A 14,793-nucleotide genomic window follows, 5' to 3' on the forward strand; every position below is an offset into this window, starting at 1 on the left:
TGTTCTAGAAGAAAGAGAAAGAACTGGATTTTTGAAGGGAAGAATACTTTTGCAAGTTGCAGGCTTGCATGTACACACTGATTGAAGACTCGAATAAGGATTTATCTTTTAATGACTGTCTGAAAACAAATTTTACTACCTTTTTTTTTTGTTCTACTCTTGTTTGTGTAAGGAAATATATTTGAAATCTGATTATTTGTATTGAAATATGATTTTGTTATTAACAGACATTCTCTACTGAAGAGAATGAAGCTCTGAGAAGTACCCATACCATTATTTCTTGAAGAGTAAATGTTCTAAATGAAAGATTCCTTCTTTATGGTTGGTAGAAAATCTGAAATAAACTTGTTTTCTAGAACAGTTCTGCTCTTGGATCTTACTCAGGTACTTCATGTTTAATCAATATATAATTAGTGTTCAAAAACTTTTTTCCTTTTGTTATTTAAATTTTTGAATCACATTGATTAAAATTATTTTAGCTATTAAGAACCACAGACAACTTTGGCTATATTTTCTGAAATACTTCTGGAAGGTTTGAATTATTTATAAACTCTTGAGTTGCAAAGTTTTTAGCATGCTGGCAGATAGGATAAGAGATCATGAATATCTGGTAGTTGCTCTGCTTTGGTATTTTTCTAATCCAGAAAAAAAAAAATTCTAATGTAAACCCAGCAAGATGATAAATTAAGATTCCACGTGTTTTTCCAGGAAGAAAAAGGGAGTGGAGGCACATTTCCTTCTCTTTAATATCCAAGAGCTGCTTGACTTCTCATTCTTCTCTTTACTTCCTTGACTTTCGTAAAGAGGTGGAGTTACTAATGTCTGCCTGATCAGTTTATAATAGTGGTAGCAACTCCTGAAAAGAATATTCAAGCAATGTAGTTCTAAACTATTTGTGTGAATTAACTGTTTGGGGAGAAAGCAAGAAATAAAATATTGTGGGAGGCAATTTTTTTTTTTTTAAATTAGATCAGATGGGGAGCATGTGAGTTCTGTGAGCCCTAGAGTTGACTTGTTTCCCTCCTGTCTTGTTTGTCAGCAACTGAACTGCTCTCATTAACTATGTGAAGTGAGCATTTGATAAAAGTGTTATGAATTAATGTATTCAGCACATGCAGAAATTGATCTGCAGGCTTAGGCATTTAGTACATAGACAGGGAGCTGAAACTTGAATGTCTAAGGCCAAAGTTTAGTGTCTTTAGATGGGGACGGAGTGGCTGGATGCTCGCTTTTCTTCATTTGAAAGTAGCAAAGATATTTTCAGCCAGAGAACTTCCTCACTTCTGTCAGTGTCTGACTGCAAAAATGCTCATGCTGTCAGGAGGGAAATCATAGCACAGTTTCAGGAACGTGTGGCAGGTAGAAGTGCTTCTTTTTATAGCAATGCCAGCATAAAGTAGGGGTGATGCTTGAAAGTCCAATCTGTCTAGTACTCCATGCAGTTTTTGTCTGGTATGTTTGGGCAGTAATGAGAAACTGTGCTTGAAGAGACTAATTTAACAGTTAAAAGCAGCCTAGAAACAGTAATTCATAAAGGAAGGTAGATGTGCTCAAGGCAAGCAGAAGTCAGGAGTTAAGCATAGGGAGTGAAAACCCTATCCTACCAAATCTGGAAGTTAGACAGAAGGTTAGAATTCCTAATAGCTAAGATAGGAGCATTCTATAGCAAAATCTAGGGGTACAATGCAGAATTGTAGTAGTCTATGTAATTATGTTACATACTGGAGCAGAGAGCAGGTATGGCAGTGAGTCATCTGAATTGTGGTTAGCTGCAATGGCATTACTTGGGCAGGGGTCTGCTGCTGTTGGTACATCAGTATCTGCAGCCCTAAGTGGTGTTTCTCCCTAGTAATTGTTTTTATTTTTCATGACTTTCCTGTTGTTATTTTTGGGATTTTTTTTTTTTTAATATATATAATGTGAATTCACACTGCAGCTTTTCACAATGCCATGACACTTGCAGTCATTCATGAATCTGTTGCAGAAAACATACATAGCTCAGTTATCTGCCATGTCACATTTGATTTATGTTTGCCATTTGCATCTAAATTACTGTAGAGGATGTATGCAGAAGGATACAACAGCCTTGTTATCATAGGAGAGCTAAAAATCAGCCATTTAGAGGGAATTCTGATTACAGATGCAAGGTATTGCCTATGTTATAATTTAGTAACCACTCCAAATATTTTTAGTTTGGGGAATAATATTGCAAATAAAAATATAGTCATTACAATTAATAAGTTAATTTGGTAGTAGTGCTACTGCAAATAAATCGTTTAATTGGATTAAGTATGTCATGAAACTGTAGTCTTAGTTCACTGGTAGCTGTTCATACAGCTGTAAGAGAAAAGGGTGTATACAGTTATTTTGTTTATGATAGACATCTTGATCAAAGTAGTATGTGATGACCAGATGTGAATTTGCTACAAAATGTTGATTTTTAATTTTTATTATTTTTTTTTAAAGCCTCTTTTGAAATAAGCTGAAATTCTTAGTCAAAAGATACAGAAAAGCATCTCAGTAGTCTCAAATATCCTGAAGTCTCAATTGGGAGCTATTAACTTAAGAAGCTGCTGGGATAGTAACAAGGCTGAAGAAAAACATTGTGCTTGGGAAGAAATAACTGCAGAGGCATGTTATTCGAGTGTCAGGGAAGCAGGTCATAGAATAGTAGTGTATTGTGAACATATGTATTGCTGACTTGCTTATGTGTGTCTTCTAGAGTGTGTTTAAGTTTACTTAAAAATGAAAAAGATGGAACTGAAGCCTGAAGAAAAACAAAAAAAAAAAACCCAAACCAAACAAAAGAAAACACCAAACCCCCCAAGCAAACAAACAAAAAACCAAAACACAACCAGCCATTAATGCTGTGGGGTAGAGATCAGGCCCCTGTTTTTCTTTGCACCAAGTGCAAAGCAAATCTGTAGTCACTTAAACAACAGCAAGTAAAAGGTCTGAGTGACACTTCAAAGGCATGAAGGTTGGGCTATAAGAGAAACAGAACCCCATTAGGATAAGAAGACAGCTAATTTGAAAAAAAAGCCCTCTTTATTTTAAACGTAATGGTAAGTTTATAGCAAGTATGTAGCATTTTAGTTAGACTACATTTTTAATTAGTGAAGAACTTCCAGATCTGTCCTTTTTAGTTATGATTTCTAAGAGATAGACATGAAGGTTCCAACTGTACTGCTGAGCAGAGAAAGCCTCTTTCAAATGAAGGAACTGGATAGTAGTGGGAAGGAGTGCGTGAACTGACTAGTTGATAGAATTATTAGAGTTGCTAAAGGAAGACTGTAAAATAACAAATATTTCTACTGATTAGAAAAATCAGTGATTACACACCAAACTAAAGCGTTCAGTCTGATTAAACTCTTATCCATTTTAATTCACAAATTATTGTTCACTTAATAGTAGTGGTGTATTCCAAATTGTACCTGTAGCTGGTTGAGATACCAAGAATTTTAGAATAGAGTGGTGATTGTTTTCATCTTCTGAATTATTAAACTGGAATTTAAAAGCCAAGCAAACTCCATAGCATCAGCCTTAAAAATAGCATGGTCCTTGGTTTTGGGATGGCTGACCTAGTTCAGAGTTGTATTGACTTGTAGAATAGTTTAGGTTGGCAGGTACATGTAGAAATCATGTGATCCAGTCTCCGGCTCAGGCGAGACCAACACTGAAATTGTCTTTTTTAGACCACTTTAGAACTGCTTTCAAGATTGGAGATTCTAGCATGTTTCTGCTTGATGCATTCCTATGCACGTTTCTGGTGAATCATTTTTTTTCCCATATTGAAATGAAAACTCTTTCTATGTTTTGTCTGTTGCCTCTTGCACTTTCATTTAGAATAGATAAATATACCTCAGTAGAAGAGCTAGAATAGTGCTCAGCTTCTGTGGTCTTCTGTGGGTTTAGGTCTGATTTGTTTAAGAAAGCAAGCTGTTCAGGGAAGTAGTTCTTTTATATACTGGTTGAAATTCTAGAAGTGACTTGTCCAATTTTGATAAGGCCCAGAAACAGGCAAAACCATGACACACATTTTTAAATAGACTGTTTAGGAGTTCAGGATCCTACATGTCGTATTCTTAAATAATTTTGTGAAGAATAAATGGAACATGCCTTGAAGTCTTAGACTTGTACTAATAATAGGAAAGGGAAAATAACCATTGTTAACCATTTATTTGCAGTTGTTGTGAGTGGCTGTGGTGGGATATATGAGGCAGAACTGAATTGAACAAACCTACACTAGATTTTAATTTGTTATACACATCTTCTGTATTTGTCTTGCACTGGCAACTAATGTAGACAAGTTACAAGTGGTTCGTGCTGTTGTTTTGCCACTTGCTGTGTCTTTTTAGAGCAATCTTTAGTTGACCTACAGATAGCAGGAAACATGCTTCTTGAAAGATACTTGCACAGTAGTTTGCCACATTAACTGCTTTGATTGCTCAAAGCCTTGTAAAGAAAAAAAAAATTACAACGTGAATAGTATGTTGTATGTGGCATGGAAGATAAGTGTTATAGGCTAAGACAAGTGGATGATATTCTCTAATCATTTGCTGACATTGACAGGGAGCAAGAGACCTTGCTCCTTTCCCTTGACACTCCTGGTTACGGAGTTCCTCTTTGTGTGCTTATCAGGCCAGCATGAGCAATTTTTACTTTTTAGTTCAGTTATGAAACTCTGCTTCTTTTGAGTGCAGAAAAGATCTGATTTGATGTAACTGATCACCTAAATAAAATTTGTGATTTTTGCTATATAAATTCTAGCTGAGATGCTGACGTAGTGTAGACAGACAATGAAGAGGAGAACGTATGCCATTTTAGGATCCCACTTTCCCAGTCCTAGTCAAGAAATACATAGGGATGTACTTGTTGTCAGCTTCCAAAAGCAAATAGGTAAGTGAATGTGCTGCTTAGTTTTTGTTAAGTTTAGATGATGTTCTTCAAAGTTAAATTCTGTTAGGTAACTGTTAATATGCTAGAAACCATTGATTATGTCAGGGAGTAGAGAATGAATTTGACATCTGTTCCAGTGGAGGCAAAGATTTTAAGTTGTTGGTGCATAAACCACTCTGCAGTATTGTAGTGACAGAGTGCCACTTTTGAAGGGATTCCACTAATTAAAATGTGTTTTAGTGTTGCAAATAATAATTGCAAGTTACTAACTGTATCACAATAATAGGACCTTACTTGTGATGAGACTGCTCATCATAAAAGTATGCCTATTTATGGCAGCAGACCTTCTGCTTTTGGTGTTGCCATATTACCTGAAAGGCCTACAGCTGCCATCAGTCTATATTGGTGTTGGAGTTGACAGTAAAATGTCTTGGATGTGGTTGTCACCCAAAATACAATACAATTGAAACACAGGCTTTTAACTCTGCTTGCAAGTCAAGGTTTTTCTGCTAACTTGGTGGGGAGGAAGAGGAAGTATTCTGAGATTTGGATATTTGATTTCACATAGTTTTCTCAAATTCCAGAACATGGAATCTTGTTAGAGTTAATTATGAGTGTTTCTGTAACCTACTTCATCTGTGACAGCTGAAGCCTGTCAGAGTGAGGAAGGGACAAGTGAACTGTTTGGAGTTACCTGCTTAGCTCAGTTCATGAACTGACTAATTTCATTTAGATACTGCCAAACAGAGCCCAAAAGAGGTTAAGCCTTTGTATGCTGTTACAAACCTATTGGCATTTATCTGCCTGAAAAGTGGTACAGCTGGCATGGGTGGATTAGTATATGTTTCCTGTTTCTGGTTGTTAAGTATAATTTTTCTGTATTGGTAAAACTGAGTGGCAGAGAGATGACGTGACTTGACAAACACTTCTGTTGAAGCCTAAAATGTCCAATTTCAATTCTTTGGGTCTTGTTCCTGCCCCAGTGTTGCCCCCCCTTAACTTGTGTTTATTCAAAAATTAATGTGGCTGCTGAACCAAAGCAGCATGTGAAGCTGATTTTGTTGAAAAATTGTATTTGAAAACAAAATGTGTTTATTTTCTGGGCTGTTCAGACAGATTTTTTTTTTCCTGACCTAGTTTTATTGGTAGAATCATAAGCACTAAAGCTTTCACACTAGAGAAGGCTAAGCAAAGGTGGAAATGAGTGACCAAGGGCCACTGGAACAATAGACAGATGTCTTTTTCCAGATAAAACCGACACCAAATAGCATTTGAGGAAGGTAGTTGAACTGATAGTAGCACTTGATGTAATTTCTCTCTCTAAATTTAAACATCATTTAATGATACAGAACTTCAACATACAGAATAACAACACAAGGTAAATTTTAAAGTATAGGTAAGTATTTTTAGGTATTTCTTGGTTAAAAATAGGTTGATCTGCACTGTAAACTTAAAATACCTCATTACTATAATACACAATAGTGAAAAAACACACTACAGTTTACTCCCATCTGTTTCACTAATTCTGTAAAAGAATAAATGTGGTTTTGTAGTGAAATATTACTAATAAACTATGTTAACCTTTTCTGTGTTTTATTCAGAGCGAGAGACTTTTTCAGTCTGTCTGGTTTGGTATCTGAAATAAATACCCAAATGGACAGTGGCCTTGGGAATATTTCTTTTTCCCATGGAAATGTGAATGTGCTCCTTTACATAGATAAGTTTGAAATAAAACCATGTTTTGTTTTGCTTTAGAAAATCCAGAAAGTAGAGTAGCAAGCAACTATAAAATTTCAAGGCATATTTTTTTGTGTGTGTGGGTCTGCTAATAACACAGGTAAAAAGCCCTTTGAGGTTCTGGGAGTGTAATTCTTCCCCCCCCGCCCTGCAGCTTGCATAACTTGATGTGGTGGTAGTATTTATTAATAGCAGCTCTGAAATCACAGCAGTGAACAATTTTACTTACTTAGCCTAAGAAAGTAATATTGTTTCTTGACCATAGTTCTTTCATGAACCTCTCCATGCTGTTAACAAAAGTTTGTTAGTACTCTGCCAGATGTATCTTTTTTATTTATGTGTTAATGTATAATGAATGTTCAAGTCAGTGTTTTTGAAATCTGGCAATATATATGTGTTTTATTGATAGCTTATTTTCAGGTGCTTGATAATTTTAACAAGAGTCTACTGGAAGCTGCTTATTCTGGCAAGGTTTAAGATAGCTTCATAGAGAGTATTGTCTTGTTTCGCATTTAGGGTGCATGAAATAATATACTAAAAGTAAATTTCAAGAGCTTATGAGTAAAAAGTTTAGTTTAACATAGCTGAAAAATACTTAGCTACAGTTGAAGAATAATTTTGTTGTATTGTGCTATGTAAAATCCTGCAACATAAAAGATCATTTGAGGTTTTTTTTAATGAGGTAGTTTTTGGGAAGTTAACAACTTTAGGTCTAAGCTTAATGCATTGATTTTTTTTTTTTTCTTTAAATATTATTTTAATACTTGATTTTTTGTTTGTTTTATAGCGGGTATGGATTTTTTTGCAGGGTTATGGGAAAAAAAAAAATCTTGTTAATCCTTTCTGTTGCTAAAATTCTGTTTTTTGAGTTGAGCATGAAAGTTGTCCTAAATTCTGCTGCCTGAGCAAAAAATATTTTTAGTTTGAAAAAGCATAGGAGGGTGTGGTTTTTTCCTTTTTTTTTTTTTTTTTTCTTTTTTGTTGTGTTTTTTTTTTTTTTTTTTTAAGACTAAAACCCAAGTTATGTGGATTCTTGAAGTTCAATAGTGACTTCAGGTAGGGTTTAGTATATAATAATTTCTCCATTAGTGCTGTCTCCATATTTCTCCATATGTGCTGTCTGGATCTGATAACAGTTTACAGTTAAAGAGCACACCTACATGACACTCCTGAGCAAACTGATGTATAAAACCAGTGCCTGCGTGTGGTGTAATTGCCCACACTAGTTTCTCCTCAGTGTTGGTCTGAGTTCCTATCAATTCCTTCCTTACTTTATGATTGTGCACAGGAATCCACAGTTGTGATCATGAAACTGATATGTGTTTCAGAAAACAATCAGTCACAAAAGTGATCTTCTTATTTGGTTTTGGTCAGTTTAACCCAGCTTGCTGTGCATGCCCTAGAGAAGAGTGTCTGCTCTGAGTGTCTGATTGTAAGATGCCATTGCTGCTGAAGAAATTACTTGGGTGGATACCTTCATTATGTAGGTTTGACTTCAAATAGGTAAGTTTGTGGTACCTGAAGTGACAGCTCATGAAGCCAGCTCAGATGCATGCTTTGAGTTTACCAGTGCATCCAGTCCAGAGAACTTAGTGTAAACATGTTGCTGTGGGCATGCTAATGGTGACTAGCGGGAAGGTAATGTGATATTGGTATGGTTTTAAATGTTGTGTAATATTTAACACAATTAAAAACTGATAGCATTCTTTTAAAAGGGCAGACCCCCTCATTTGTTCTCCCTTGCTTTCCACTTTGAAAATTTTCATAATTTTTTTATTTTTCCCCTGAAATTCGGCAGGGTAGCCAGAGGAGCTTAAATATTGTCTTGGGCAACTGTATGACTGCCTGAATAGACTGCCTAATTTAGAGAATTATCTGTGTGCTTGTCTGTCACTGAGGGATATTGCAGAAGTGATTGAAAAAAAAAATTAGGATGTTTTCTTTAAATCAAACTACTTCTGTGTTCTGTAGTCAAAACAGGAGAAATTTGAGCTGAAACTTTACTACACTTCTTTGTCTCCCATTGCAAGTTCTCGATGTATTGTGCACACTTTGGCTGGTGAAAACAACTATTAGCTGATTTAAGCTTATAGGCATGAAGTTTCTTTAAAATTTATTGTAAAGAATGTGGATCTAGTACATCATTATGAAATGCTTAGCAGAGTTTATTTAAAACACAAACTTATATGCTGTACGACACTGCTGATTTTTGTAGTTTTTATTTCCAGCCATGTGAGCCTGAGTAGAAACTGAAAAGAAGATTAAAAGGATATGTTTGGTTTTGTGTCCTTGTAGTGTTTCTGGTTTGGGTTTGTTTGTTTTTTAATCAGTGTTTAGGTGGGTTCAGTATGTCTCTTTCCTAAAATCAGAGTTCAAACTCCTTATTGGTCAAAAAAAAATTTAGTTTTGTTAGTTTTCTTGTATTTGATAGTGGTCTGTTTACAATTACATTTGTCTTCTAATTTGTAAATTATTTGGTGTCCAGTTCTACTCACATGCCTAGGTATATTGTGCATGGATATACTCAGGGACTTGGGTAGCTATAATATTACAAGTAATGGAAAAATATGGATGGTACGAGAGCTGGCGAGCAGAGTGTAGAAACACTCAGCTATATGTATGGAATATGCAGTGTGGGGTCACTTCAGTTCTTCAGAGCTGTGCTCTGGAAGGACTGGCTGGGTTAAGCACAGCTTTGGACCCAAGGTATTTATTAAGGCTTTGTATTTAAGTGTGGCACATCACAGAATCACAGAATGTTAGGGATTGGAAGGGACCTCGAAAGATCATCTAGTTCAATCCCCCCACTGGAGCAGGAACACCCAGATGAGGTTACACAGGAACACGTCCAGGCGAGTTTTGAATGTCTCCGGAGAAGGAGACTCCACAACCTCTCTGGGCAGCACAAGCCATCTCCTTGCTTGCTGTGGCATCGGGGTGATTGCCCAGTCTGGAATGAAACAGTCCATTTGTCTGTGGCTGTACCAGGTTGATGCTAGAATCACTTGGGATGTTTCACTACATTTCCCAGTGTTCCCTCTTCTGCATAGAGGGTGCAGGGAGTCACAGCAAGGTTTTTCTCCTTAGTTGTGGTGCCTGGTAAGATCTAGCAAGGTTAGCCCAGGTTTTGCATGGGAGTCATTCTTTGGTGTGGGGTGAGCTTTTTCTAGAAACAATGTAACTGCTTTAGAGTTATGCTTGGTTTTTTGTATCTATCTTGAGGACCAGATAATCTGCCTGTGAATAAGGAGTTGACTGCTACATAGTTTCTTACTTTTAGACAAAAGTTCTCAGGACTGGGATCTTTAGCAGTTAGGTAGTTTATGTAGGCTCGTGTGAAGAGGATAAAAACTTCGGAAAGAAGAATATTTTAAAACAATAGAAACAGCTAGGCAGGATTCAGAAAGGGCAAATGGGGACAGGGAAGAGGGATATGGCCTGAGGGCTCTTAGAATCAGACCATTGCACTAAGACAATCCAGTATCATGTTTTCATTTGTTACATGGAAACTGTTTAACATTTTGCTGTCTTCTTAAGACAGACTTAACTATTCTTAGACAGATGGGATTTGGTTTGTGCCACTTGTGCTACTGTAGGGAATATTCTGAAACTTCATATGAAAAGTGGACATGTTCTGACAAATGGATCTTAAGATTCACTAGCTTTTCTGCTCTGCAATTCTAGCTGCAAACCTCAAACAACATAATTTAATGAAAATTTATAGACTTTTTTCTTGTTTAGCAAAATGAAAAGTGTGTGGTTTGTTACATCTCAGAGTACTTACAAGTGTGAACAGTAGAAATGGTGGAATAAAGAGGTTTGGGGAAGGTTTTTCTTACACATAGGTACTACTATAAGTGGACCAATAGTAGGTTGAGACAATATCTACAGTCCTGAATTTGTCCCAGAGATTGAGTTTATGTTGATGTTTCCCTGAAGTCTTAGTTTTCATTTCAGGGATGGAGGTAGTGTCCAGTACACTTCTGTAAGAGTTTCTCATTTTTTGCTCCCTCAACCTTGACCCAGCATGAGCTGTCCTTGTCTGTGACATTTCTTATTCTCATTTCTCAGGTTTGGTTTCTTAAATGTATAGTTTTTAGGGCAACCCTGCCCTCATCTTGTGTTTCCCTTGTTTCAGGATGCTGTCAAAATAGTAATTGCCAACATAGTCACAGCATACAGTCCTTGATTCTGAAAAATGCTAAGCAGATTGGCATATTCTAGCAACGCATTTGGATTATAATGTAAAAATAAAACTTGATTGCCAACAGTCCTGTAACATAAAAATGAAGCACTTGGTACTAGGCGGGTGATCAGTTAAAGCGGAATCAGTGTCCTGTTTGCAGTCAGTTGAACAGTTTGGGTTTGTGTACAATACTTGAGAAAAGAGCAAGGTCTCAGATTCTGGCTCTTTCAAAACTCTCTCTGAACTTCTAGATTTTTTTGACACTTTGAGTGGCTGGGTAGGAGGATTGTACTTGGAGTACCTCTTTGCACTTGAAGTCAACTCCAGAAGCCTGTTCCAGGAGTTGGTATCTTATTGAAGAGGACCACTCCTGTGAGGACCACTCCTGCTCATTCATGTATGCCATGAATGAGCAAAGCTGTCCAGAAGTTGATTTACAAGGATTCCAATGTGTGTCTTTGCTGTAGGAATCTTGATTTGTTCCGCTTCACCCTTTTAAATCCATGAGGTACCTCTCTATAAAGAGGCATTAGAAGTGCTTAAAGCAGATGTGAATGGTCACACTGATTTGTAATTAAAATTACTGTTTTCCAGTGTGTCTCAGTTAAATGTGTTTGGGCTTTTTGTTGTTTGTGTGTTGTATTTTTTTTTTTTAATTGTTAGATTGAAAGGAATTAAAGGAATGTGTCCTATCTAACTTTGGTTTAACTAACTCATTAAGCAGCAGTGTCAGATTTGGTGATATTAAAATGGCATTGTCTCTTGTAGGATAATCATGGGTCAAACCGGAAAAAAATCTGAGAAGGGACCAATTTGTTGGCGGAAACGTGTGAAATCAGAATATATGAGACTGAGGCAGCTCAAGAGGTTCCGACGTGCAGATGAAGTAAAAGTATGTCATCTTTTGACTCTCTTGTTTAAAAAAGATACAAAAATTGATTTTTCTTCTGAAGTATGAGTTGTACTGCAGTTAACACCTGCAATAACAATTTCATTAAGTACTTTGTTAACATACTGATAACTGGTCTTAACTTTGTGATCTTAGAAACAGGTACAATACATTTATATGTAATTGAATCAGGCATGCTAAATATCAGAAGGTACTGTAGAGAGCAAGTATGGCAACTTCTTTAGCCACATACTCTTTCTAATTCCATTTACATTCTAATTCCATGCTAAACCTCTAAATCTCTAAACATGAGAACATGGATTGAGTCAAAGAAAGGGATAATGAACTATATTGACCCTCACTGACTTTTTTTTTTTTTCTTTAGTAAATGTTATAATGCCTTAAGATGTTGTAATGTTTATTGTGATTAATTTTTAGAGTATGTTTAATTCTAATCGTCAGAAGATACTGGAAAGAACTGAAATCTTAAATCAAGAATGGAAACAACGTAGGATACAGCCTGTTCACATCATGACTTCTGTGAGCTCATTGCGCGGGACCAGGGAGGTTGGTTAACATGTGTTGTGGTAATTCCACTTACAAGGTTGTTAGAACGTTTTTGTTTCATTACTGGAAAGATGGCTGTTCTTTACTTTTTTTTCCAGCATGACATGACTTGGCATCAAAATATTTTTCTTATGAGTCTCTTAAAGAATTTATTCATTGTTTACTTTGATCATATGATGATATATGATATGAAAACAATAAATATGTAGCAGGCTACTTAGCTTTGAACAATGCACAAAAGTGAAACTTCTTTATTCCTGATAATACTTGGATCATACCTCAGCATCCTTTAATCAAGCCATTTTGTCTCACTAATATTGGGAGTTTAATCTTGCTCCTGTTGGAGTTCTCCACAGCAGTAGAAATGAATACTTTGGTACTTACTGAGTTAAAGCTCATGAAAGCTGTGACAAGGTCATCTTTATATTTAAGTCATTTAACCACAAAGGTTTTAAAAGGAACTAGTTGAGTTAATGCACTCTTGTGTTCCACAAGCAGATTGGATGTTAGATTTGTGAAAAACACTTCCATGATTGTGATGCAGTTTGAGCATCCAAAGTGTCTTTTGTGTTGGTAAACTCAAAAAGTGGTTTAAGCCTACTTCATCTTTCTGTATTCAGCCCAAGTTAATTTATCTTTTTCTTGTTCTTTAGGCACTTCTCCAAAATAAGTGAGTTTAAAGATGTTTCATTTGTAATAATCTGAAAAGCTAACTCTTTTAGTAGGATGAGAATGAAGAGACTTTACTGTGAATAGGTTTAAAAGAAAAACCCGAACCAAAACACTTTCTCTTCAATAAAATTTGTCAGATTCCCTTTTCCTAAAGTTTTAGCGGGGAACTGGAAGTGTACCAGAGAGATGTATTTGTGTGCATGCATGTTCTAATGCAAACAGGCAAGGACTTTTGCCTGAGAGTTTTCTTTTAAACATTATTGAATGTGCAGTTACTCCTGTACAGCTCTATACCTATTATGGTACTGTAGGATCAGAATTTCTTATAGTAATTGACACAGGTACACATCCAATTTTCACTTTTTTTGTCAGTAAAAGATCATTCCTCATAATTTGTCTTTCTTTTTAATTTTTTTTTACTTTGATTCACTGTTCCTTTATGTTAATTTCCTGCCTGAATTGTTAGAGCACACCAATTACTGCATTCAAATCCAATCTCTGTCTCATTAATCAGAACTCTAATACTTGATTTAAGATTACCATAATTTATAATGAGAGAAGTAAGGCAAAGAAGTGGTCTGGTTTTAAAAGATTACTTCAAAATATTTTTTTCTTAATGTGCTCAATTTCTTCAGCATTGCATAAGACATTGGCTAGAAGCTTAGTCACCTGAGAGGAAGGTTTTGGGAGTGCCTTCATGTGTTTGGGGAAGACTGAAGGGCATCACTGGTAGCATAGGTTTTCCCTAATGGCTGGTCAATTCAGCATCAGTCAGAGACCATAATGTCCTGTGCTAGCACAATATACATCAAGCTGAGTTCTGCAACAAAACAGTGGGGCAACATAACTAGGACTTAGTACCAAATACTTTGAGTCATTTTGGCGTAGCTCATTTGTCAGCATGAGACTTCTAGTTCCAAAGATAAAAGGAATTATTTTTTACCTTTGAATTTTTCTTTAAAAATAAATGAAAAATATTCTAGATGGCTGTTAGAAAACCAAACATTAGCCTGAAATGGGAATAAAGAGCTAGCATAGGACAGTGTCTTGAATATTGATCTACACAGCAGAAACCTAATTTCGTTTCCTATGGATTAAAAGGAAAATTAAAAAAATCTGGCTTGTGCCATTCTACCAGGATGCTGTCTCTGTATACTGTTTGTTACATTACTTTGTGTATTTCTTTAGAAATGTGAAGCTGTGTTCATCTTTTCCTTCTGGAAAGGAGAAAGATCTTTTGTCTCCACTTCCTTTTTTTCCTTTCAGGTAGCTATGACAGCTGTTCTAAACTTTTTTTTACCTACCTCCAAATCCTCTTTGTACTTTCCCTAGCTTGGTATGTTCCTGTCTGCTTTTGTTTGTATAATAACTTTTTTCAGAGTTCTTCACACTGCTGTCCAAGTATTTGAGAAAAGTTGGTCTGTGTCTATTAGCTGTTGAATAGGTGCAAGAATAAACTAGAAGTTTTCTGTATTTGCATGGAATGTTTATCTTTCGTAGGCTGCATAAACCTCCAAATCTCTTCAAAAAAAGGCGTGTAGCTGAAAAACTCATTGATATGTTCAGAGTTGCCTATTAAGAGAAATTTTCATTTTTTCATTGTAAGCAGTGACCATAATCAAAGGTTTGAGAATAGGATAAAAATAAGCAGATAATAATGGGGAAACAGGGTAGGAATTAACATGATATATGGAAGGTTTATTTCCATAAGATGTCTCGCTGGCATTAAAGGTGTTTTAATTTTTTTTTTTTTTTTTTTAACATAAATAATGGATGATTTTTGCAGTGTATTGACCTGAAGCCAGGGGAATTCAGTTGCATCTCTGATGGCCAGAATCAATAC

At 35.9% G+C, this 14,793-nt stretch overlaps 1 protein-coding gene across 11 annotated transcripts in view; it reads left to right on the forward strand.

Annotated features, from left to right (window-relative positions):
- EZH2 (enhancer of zeste 2 polycomb repressive complex 2 subunit) overlaps nucleotides 1–14,793 on the forward strand; it is a 48,658-nt gene that overhangs the window by 7,132 nt on the left and 26,733 nt on the right. For 8 of the 11 annotated variants that reach the window (XM_065830464.2, XM_065830463.2, XM_065830471.2 and 5 more), the window contains exons 2-3: nucleotides 11,591–11,714; nucleotides 12,150–12,278. In XM_065830464.2, the coding sequence (XP_065686536.1) occupies nucleotides 11,598–11,714; nucleotides 12,150–12,278 (246 nt within the window). In that variant the 5' untranslated portion in view covers nucleotides 11,591–11,597. The other 3 variants (XM_071804692.1, XM_071804693.1, XM_065830470.2) reach the window with 2 other exon arrangements.

This window comes from Patagioenas fasciata, chromosome 2 (genome assembly GCF_037038585.1).
Source record: "Patagioenas fasciata isolate bPatFas1 chromosome 2, bPatFas1.hap1, whole genome shotgun sequence".
Taxonomy (NCBI): domain Eukaryota; kingdom Metazoa; phylum Chordata; class Aves; order Columbiformes; family Columbidae; genus Patagioenas; species Patagioenas fasciata.